This window comes from Physcomitrium patens, chromosome 2 (genome assembly GCF_059467195.1).
Source record: "Physcomitrium patens ecotype Gransden chromosome 2, ASM5946719v1, whole genome shotgun sequence".
In the NCBI taxonomy this organism is placed as follows: domain Eukaryota; kingdom Viridiplantae; phylum Streptophyta; class Bryopsida; order Funariales; family Funariaceae; genus Physcomitrium; species Physcomitrium patens.
In genome coordinates this window covers 2,540,047-2,549,670 of record NC_143411.1, presented here as the reverse complement: position 1 = coordinate 2,549,670, position 9,624 = coordinate 2,540,047, and the positions used below count along the sequence as shown (strand labels likewise).

Below are 9,624 nucleotides of genomic sequence, written 5' to 3'. Positions count from 1 at the left end.
ATGTGAAAGCAATGGGCCACTAGTGCACGTCCAACTGTCAGCGATTCCTCACAGAGACAACTCATATCGGTTGAGAGGGATCTGAAATATTGTTACAGACGTTGAAATTTCTCAAGAGAAAAAAAATACGTTCAGATAGCAAAGCACTGTTGCAATAAGTGATAAGCACGAATACACACAGCAGAAAAGGCTACAACAACCAGACAAGTATTCTCCGTAACGGCTTACGTCATATCAATTCAAAAGCGAATCGTCCATTTGTCTCTACTCATACCATCTCAGTACATTACACCAAACCTTCAATGGTAAGTGAACAACTAGGTTCCAGCATTGCGCACCCCTACTCGCTACCTTGTACGTATTTGAGAGAGCCGGATTCGCATCTGATCTAGTTAGACATTCAACAAATTCAATTCAGAACTGATTTCTCGGTTTCAAATAGTGATTACAGATAACGAAAAACAATGCACCATAATACTACCTACTCATTCCATCCTATCAGCCTTAACATTTAAACAGAAGTCAAAGTAACGGATCAGAGTAGCGTTTGTGCTTTAGCAGACATTCTTACGACACATTAAATAATAGTAATATTCAAATGAAGGAACTTACGAACTCATACTGTTCACAGAACAACAAGCCACATCCCAACACACTAGACATAAAGCTGCATGAATGTATTAAGAGAGTTCATCAAAGCCTACAGCGAAGTCACAGGCAAGAGATAACCACGCCCAAGACCATCCGTGGCAGAAATGATCCATCCCGTATTCACTTGTAATTTCAATGTATATATATATATATATATATATATATATATATTTCACTATGTATGCTATTCACTACAATTCAGGTACTGCGAAGACTAATCCCGGTGAGAAATAATAGAAGCCAAATGGTTAGGAATCAATCAGAATGCTCACAGCCCGAGTAAGCGACAAAAGTTGGAGACAAAAAGTGAGTCGTTTTACTACGCATCCAAAAAAAGGCTGTGATACAACAACCGTGCCTACACAGACGAGCAGAAACACGGGCTTCTTCAGAGTAAGCTGAGTGGGGAGTCTCTTCATGCATCCCCCATGACCACCAAAGCAAGAGCTCGCATTGAAAGGAATCATAAGAAGCTACACAATTAGCTGCCAAGGCTTAGCTTCTGGGAGATCAATTGTGGCGCCTCAAATCAACTCGGTAAAGCACGGCGTTGATCAATTGCACCAGTGGTCCCTTGTCCTAACAAGTCACCAGGCAGCGGATAACTTCATCTACCGAATTGCAAGCATCCAAGAACGTGGACAGTAGTTATTGTGTGATCAAAAAAGAGTCAGGAAACTGCCACTCATTCGAGAATATAATCATCTAGCCCTCGAGCGTGGTTGATCACCTCCAGCAGTTGATGACCTCCGAATCTGGTTCTAACAAGCCGCATCAAAAAAAATAAAATAAAATAAAATGAAGGGAACCGCTGAATCCCGCAACTAGCATCATGAGTAGTGTCCGCGTTGATGACCATGACCATGCTGATGGCCACCACTGCCCCCGCCTCCGGAAGATGCCCAGTGACTCAGCACATCCTGCGTGGACAGTTGCTGCTGCTGCTGCGGGTTGTTCAGGTTGGGGTTCTGTGGTGTGACAATGTTGTAGAGCGACTGCAACCCCGGTGGATAATTTAACTCGGGGGCCTGGATAGCCAACGGAGGTGGCTGGTTGGAGCTCCCACCCACAATTGTCAACCCCCCGCTTGGACCTTCATCATCAGCATCGAGAGGCAGCCGTACAAAGGTTGGTCCCATAAACGACGCCGCAATCACAACCACAGGTCCCGCTGCCATTAGTGTCCCTACCACGCTCCCCCCTAGCACTTGCCCAGCGGCTCCGGCTAGAGAAACAGTGAGCCCCGTGGTAGGCTGCGACGAGGGGTGGGGAAGAAATGCGCCGGAGAGGGAGATGATCTCGAACCGCCCATGAAACGTGATGGTTGCGCCGGCCGTCGTAGGCTGGCGCAGCGTCACATTCGACACTGTGCCGCTAGCTCCCATTACACAAACTCCTCGCTGCCGCCGCCGGGAGAACGACGCCACGGAGTCGCTCACGTCGCAACCTCCCGCAACCTCCAGGATGTGTGGCCGCATCGCCTGTCCATTCTCCCGCATAATGATAATGGGAGGCTTGGGCTTATTCTTCGATCCTGGAGGTCGCCCACGGGGTTTCCGCCCCGGTTCCAACACCGCTAATTGATTGTTCCCACCCGATTGCTTTCCCCGCTTTCTCCCTCGCCCGCTGCTTCCACTCTGCTCGTCTTCAGAAGCTGGAGCGCCGGAGGGCCGTGCTCCCACTTCTTCCACCCCGGCCATGAACACATACCCGGCACCACCCTCTCTCCTCCCTCCTCATCACCTCATCCGCACCACCACCTGATCTCCCCTCCTCCTCCTCCTCCTCTTGTTCCTCTTCCTCAACCTCCTACCTCCACATGCAATCAATCCCCCAGAATTCTCCCCCAAAACACTCTCCCGCTCACCCCACATCCCCTTCCTCCTTCATCCTTCCACCATCCCCCTCCATCCTGCGCATTGCCTACTCCCGCTTCCCCTCAGCTACCCCTTGTCGCAGCAACCTCAGAGGCTTCTCCTCCTCCTCCTCCTCTTCCTCTCAAACCATCCGACCTGAGCGAAGACGAGCAGACCACGCTGCGCCCTCTACCAAGAAGTTCAGCAATATTAGGGCCTGGCCACAAGCTTTAAATGTAGCAGACGACTGCAACGGACAACGGTATATTGAACATCGTGCAGGGAAGCGCGTGCCAAAGTAGGATTCCGGCTGGGTTTATAGACAGGCCATGGACAGAGAAGTCGATGACGCCGCTGTTGCTCGCTCTCGCTCTCTGGCAAGCGCGCTCGCTCGCTGGGTTGGTCGGGCGAACCATCGTTGCAGTCCCCGATCTCATTACTTCCCAGCTTTTAATAATCCGCGACCGTGTCTAGTGGCCGTCCGATCCCTTCGTGGCGATGGCGTCTCGGTGTCGGAGCCCCCTCGCGCCCGTGAGCCCACTAAACGCCTTTCGCTCCCTTTCTCTTTCTGCCACCTCCTACTTTTTTACTTTTGCTTTTACGGCATTCTTTTTCTCATTCTTTTTTGTTCCTGTAGTTTTTAATTTTTTTATTTTATTTTGCCTTCTAGAAAACCCTTCCCTTGGCTAGACTGTTTACCAATTCTCTGGATTTGAACCTCTCTTTCCGTGTGTTTGACACTGCTGCCCACCCCTTGAATTAGATCACTAGAAGTCATTGGTTGCCCTTTCTCCACTTGGGGCACAGATTTCCAATGTGTTTGAATAGTGGAAAACTTATATATATAATTCATTCTTTTTTTCTCTCTTTTTTTTTTTTTTTTTTTTTTTTATTTCTCCCCCCTCCCAATAGGTGGTAAATCTCCATGGATGCAAAAGTTGATGATGCCAATAAGTGTTGTAATTGCATGCACCTTGTAAAGTTAGGCATGACTGCACAAGTCTTTCATTATTCTGCCCTTGATGGAAAAAACAAAACCCTCCATGAAAAGGACTTGCTGTACAGTTAATTAAAAAAACACAAAACAAAACAGAACAGACAATTTTTACCTGAGAGACAGGGTTTATAACAATCCCACCAAAGCATGCATATTAGACTTTTTTTGGTTTCCAGATCCAACAACCTTGGGAGATATAACTATATATATTTTTTTCATTTGTTAATGTATTTTTTGAGTTTTGTATGATATTTCCAATAATTACTACAAATTTCTTCAGACCCATGTTGTGGACAGTTAGAGAGAGCCACACACAAGGATTTAATTAATGCGAAAAAATCAATAGCTACCTGTCTGCCTTATTTAATTATATGTACTTAGTTACTCTTATTTATTTAATTGTTTATATATAGTCAACTTGATATTAATTGTTGCTGTTGCCATAATACCTGCAGTGTTTGTCGAAATCCGAAATCCTACTACAGCATAAGACCAGGGTTGCAAGCATGAAGAGAATAATATATTATTACTACCCAAATGGGTTGGTTGGGTTTCCATTAGGGATCCTATGCCGCTCCACCACCAATCATGGAGATTCCAATTTCAAAACAATGCCAGGCAATCAATCAATGCAATATATATATATATATATATATATATATATATTTCAAAATAAAAATAAAGAAGGAAGAATAAGATACATTTAAAATAAGAAGAGCACTATTTCCAGCACTCACATCTACCCAAGATATGGCTCTTGATTGACCATCTTCCTGCTTTGAACAAGCCTGATAGAAAAATAAATAAATAAATCAATAAATCAATAAATAAATAAAATGGGATGCTATAGACATAGTGAGATTGTATTATGAATATGAAATATGGAAGGAAGTCTCTAGAGGAAGCATGTGATTGCCCTCATAGCCCCATGAACTGCACTGCACTGGGTTGGGCAGGGCAAGGCTGTGCTCTAAATTTTGTGTAATGTTTTGGGGTTCAGCAAATAACAGATGCTTTTTAAAAATAGGGCAGCTGGTGAGGAGTGGCAGGGCATGCCTCTCTTTCTCTCTCTCTCTCTTCCTTTTTTTATGAGCTTGGGGGGCTATGCTTTGATACAGTGACACTGCATGCTTCCTGTAGCTGAGGGCCACTGCCCATGTGAAAGAAAGGCTGAGTTGTGCAGGCATCTGCCCTCTACCCAGAAACCTGCCCGAAACCAAACAGAGGAATACGAAGCATAAGTAGAAGAAATTTTGCTTGAATTCAGGATGGTGCACGGGCTTCGGGTAGTAAGAAGACGGGCATCAAGCCGAAGCCCGCGGTGCCAACCCCATGAGCGACCACACAACAGATTCCGTTCCACATCGGACGAAAACGAGGGGTCATGGATGACGTGGCCATCGGGACACGGCATGCATGCTAACGTCCTCCTCCTGGTGGGAGAAAAGGGCGGGAAAAAGGAAGGGCACCAGGTGGCATCCAGGTGGCTTCGTCGTGAGCTGTGCTAGAGTGGGGCCGTACCCGGGCACCGGGTCCAGGAACCTGCGGGAAAAAGCAATCAAAAGGGGAGACCCCGCGAAAACGAATCTTTGCCCCTCCACCGTTCCCAATAAAGTCCCTTTTCACACCACGATAGAAACGGAAAGTGGCCGTGGCTCGTCCAGACTTCATTCTTCCTACTGGTCGGTGCTTTTGAAGAAGACTACATTCTTCCGGTCAAAAAACGGGTCTAGATTTTTTTTAAAATATATATAGTAAATAAATAAATAAATAAATAAATAAAGGTTGCTACAGTTTTAGATTTATTTTTAAAGTTTTTTGGTGTAATACTTTTAGAAATATATATATATATATATATATATATATATAAATGTATGTATATATATATATTCTTGTCTTGTTGCTTTATAAGTTTTGTATTTGTTTGTTTGTTTTGGGACTTTTTATGGTGCAACAAGATAAACTCAATTCACCAAGTTTTTGATGAATGCTACTTTATGTTTCTTTTATGAATATTGTGCAATAGTTCCTTTAATAAATTGTATGATAAGTAAATATATATATATATATATATATATAATTTCATATGATGAAAGAAAATGATAATAAAAATCTCATAAAAAAGTGCTTTTCAATATATATACATATAAATTTATATAATTATTTATTTCTAAAAAAACTAATATAATTTATATTTATTTATTGAATTTAAAAATATACATAACAAATTATTTTTAAAAAGTGGCTTGCTTAAATATTTACAAAAATCCACATACTACATTTGGTCTAAATTTTAATAAAACCTCAAACAACATCTTTAAAATCAATGATTTGTACATAGTTGTGTGTAATAAGTCCTTGAATTTTCTGCAATAGAGTTAATATAGTTGATTGTCTTCACAATGGTACCATCTTAGAACCAAAGAGAGGCAAGGGAATAGTTGAAAACGAGAATTTACATCCCTTACAATGTAGCACACTAGGATTATGGGAGGATTGCAAAGGCTTTGGAAATAGGTAAACCAAGAGTTCAGGATTTGGCTTTAATGTTGTGCAATTTGATCAAGAATTTGACAAATCTTACATTGTTCTTTTTTATTTGCAGTCTATACGATGAGCTGAGTCACCTCTACCTAGCTATGGATAGAGTAAGATGGCACCAACGGCATGATATTGCAAGAATCTAAAAACAATATACCTATGTACAACTACCTTGGCCACCCAATTCTCTAGACCTCAACCCAATTGAGAATTGTTAGATGATTTTGAAACAATGTCTTAAAAAGCATTTTTTATAGAAAGAGAAGAGACCTCATGATGTCCAAAAATTGTTTAAAGTGACACAAGAAGAGTGGAACCTCATTGACTAGGGTAGTGTAGATAAATATATAGATGAGATGCTTAAAAGATTGCAGCCAATTCTTAATGCAGATGGATGTCACATTTAGTGGTAGTGAAGCTTAGATGATATTCTCATATCTTGTAAATTTTGTGAATACATAAGCTTGTGTGTGGTTGTAAGCCTCATTAAAGAAAACTTGTTTCTCATTGGCAAGGATAAAAAGACTTATTGCACACAACTATACACATATCACAAAAAATACTTGCTATTTATTGTGTTTGATTATTTTATTATCAATTAAAATTCATAATTTTTTAATTTTATGTAGAACTTAATACTTATACTAACATATAATTAATAGAATATTTTAATAAATTAAAAGAAATTATCATAATATTTATAGGTTTTTAAAATTTTAAAATATAGATATTTAAATTTAAAATTTTAAAATGTAGATATTTAAATTTAAAATTTTAAAATGTAGATATTTAAATTTAAAATTTAAATCTTAAAATATATAAAAAGTATTTTTTATGCTTTAATTTAAAATAAAATATAAATAACTATTTTAAATAAAATTTGGAACTTCCAAACAATAGATTCTTATAGCATACAAATATTATAAGACACTCAAAGTCTTTCGATTATACAAGAAGAAAATACAATAAAAAATCTATCTTTGATTATGGTATTTTGTGAAGAATTTAATGATATCTACTTTATTTTTTCTTTCTAATTTTTTTTCTAATTCTTTTTAATGCCTTTAAAAAAACTAAAATATTTAATATTATTCATAATTAAAAATAGACTCAAGTCTTATTTGGTACATAATTTTCTTTAAGATGAAGTCTAAAAATATAACATTCTAATTCTTATAATTACAATTTTACATACTATAGACTCTTTAAAAATTAATATAAGATAAATCTTAAAATAAAATAGAAATTTTAAGTAATTAAAAAATAACATTAATAAAGTTTAACTACATTATAACATAAAATATAATCTATTGCTAAAACTATAATAGAAGAAGGCTTAGACCTTGTTGAATAAGAATTAATTGGTTTTTCTTTAATAATATTATTTTAAGGATTTAATCTTTTTGAATAAAAATTTAAAATATTTTTCATATAATACTTATTACAAAAATAAAAATAATTTAAACAAAAATTTTCATCAAAGAAATTACATGATTTTTTTTAATAAAAATTATATAACTAAATAAATCTAAAAACACTTAAAACCATAATATTAATATTGTACCAATATTTGTTTTATAAAAATAAAATTATTATTATTTTTTTATTTTTTAAGCCAATTATATCAAATGGTTTTACTATTTTATTTTATTTTCTATTATTATTCTATAATATTATATAATTATTATATGATTATTTATAGTATATTGGTAATAGTATAAAATAATTATTTATGAAAATTACTTTTTTTATTTTTATATTTAAGACATTCTTACTTAAAATCAATTATTTATGGTGCAAATTTGAACAAGTAAAATAAATTGATTATAATCTAAAGTTGATTTTTAATGACGTTGAGTATAAGAATGGTTGAAAACATACATATATATATATATATATATATATATAGAGAGAGAGAGAGAGAGAGAGAGAGAGAGATAGATAGATAGATAGATAGAACATATCTTTGAAGTTAGTTAATTTATAAGCTAATTCTTTGATGCAACATGTTTTCTTGATAAAGATTATTTTAAACTACTTGTAATATTGTTTATCAAAATAATATTTTTATAAGATTTATTTATTTTAGAAAATAATAAATAAGAGTTAAAAATCATATCAATTAAATTATTTAATATTAAACTTAAACAACTTAATTAAACAAAAATAATTTTAAAATTATAAATTTTAGAATTAAGCTATGTATGTATTTGATAATGTTGATGATAATAATAATGATAAATTATTATTTTTATTGTTATTTAGTTATTTAGTTAAAAAAATAAATCTTTATTTAAAATTTCTAAATATTATTTCATTTCATTGAAATAGATGAAAAAACAAATACTTGAAATAGAAGAAATAGTTAAAAAAATAAATCTTTATTTAGAATTTCTAAATATTATTTCATTTCATTGAAATAGATGAAAAAACAAAACCATTGTTTCATGCTATTATTACTGTGTATATGACTTTTGATGCATCTAAATCATATTTTTTAATTGTACCATGTAGATGTTTTTCCAAGATTTTTTTGATAATCATGTTGATTGGGGTGACCTTTGATTTTTTGCATCATGTTAAGTTCATGTATACACATACTTTTCCATATTTTTATAGAACCACTACCATACTTAATAGTTTGGAATAATAGTTTGCTCCGATAGTTCTTTTGGATCATAAAACCAACACCAAATTCTTTCATCTCAAAAAAAATCTATTAATCTTAGTCTCATTTGAGAATATCACATGACTCCAATCATCAATAGTCCAATATTCATACTTTTTGGCAAATTCTAAGTGGTATCTAATATTTTTACTTGACAATTGTAGTTTCTTCCTTTACAAGTGACTACAAACTTTCTCTGTGCATACAATAACTTCACTAACTTATACTCCAAAAAGTTCTTTCACTTATTTAGTAGCTTTCTTTGTAGTAAACACCTTTCTTCTAGATATACTAATACAAGATTGCTTCATTTGACTTCTCAAATTGCATGGTCTATCTCCAACTAATAGATTTGCATTTGGAAAATGCTTCTTACAAAGCCTCTATACACTTGACATATCAACATGCAAAGGATTTGCCACCTCTTTCATACTATAGCCTTTTTGAAGCAAAGAGAGTATATTTTGTTGCTTCCTTTGCAACAATGGTTTCACTATTTTTTTCATATGAAGTAAAACACAAGAACAACTGATATGTATATATGTACATGCAACAAAATAAAAACCAAGTAATTTACAATGCATCTATTCTTTAATTGCTATGCACACAAGATGTATTGATATGGACCTTCAAAACTATCCTAGTGAAGAGGAAATATTTAGAGCTTCAATCCATGCATATGTATGTAGAGACAAGTGCCAAGACTTGCACCTCAATTAACTTACTGATAATAGAAAATAACTAGATTTATGCCATGTCACTTTAACATACAATCATTATTTGGTGACTCACCAAAAGTTCAAACTGGAAACATTGGGACAGTTTTGAAGGTCACTGTACTCAACAGCATGAACTGAAACAAGATGTGAACCCATCTTAGCACACCTTCCATAGAGACTGGAATCAGGAAC

The 9,624-nt window shown here is 35.7% G+C and overlaps 1 protein-coding gene and 1 long non-coding RNA gene across 2 annotated transcripts; one reads left to right on the top strand and one right to left on the bottom strand.

The window, feature by feature from the left end:
- Nucleotides 1-944: 944 nt before the first annotated feature.
- LOC112279063 (AT-hook motif nuclear-localized protein 16) lies at nucleotides 945-2,916 on the bottom strand. Its single transcript, XM_024513152.3, has one exon. It carries the CDS (start codon nucleotides 2,349-2,351, stop codon nucleotides 1,482-1,484), a length of 870 nt encoding a protein of 289 aa, XP_024368920.1. The 5' UTR covers nucleotides 2,352-2,916; the 3' UTR covers nucleotides 945-1,481.
- LOC149989690 (uncharacterized) lies at nucleotides 2,837-4,462 on the top strand. The gene is made up of 2 exons (XR_016497835.1): nucleotides 2,837-3,038; nucleotides 3,960-4,462. It is a non-coding gene; the product is annotated as an uncharacterized LOC149989690 (long non-coding RNA).
- Nucleotides 4,463-9,624: the final 5,162 nt, after the last annotated feature.

Excerpts from the sequence above, each read along its gene's own strand:
- LOC112279063 (XM_024513152.3), bottom strand. The coding sequence starts at position 2,351 with ATGGCCGGGGTGGAAGAAGTGGGAGCACGGCCCTCCGGCGCTCCAGCT.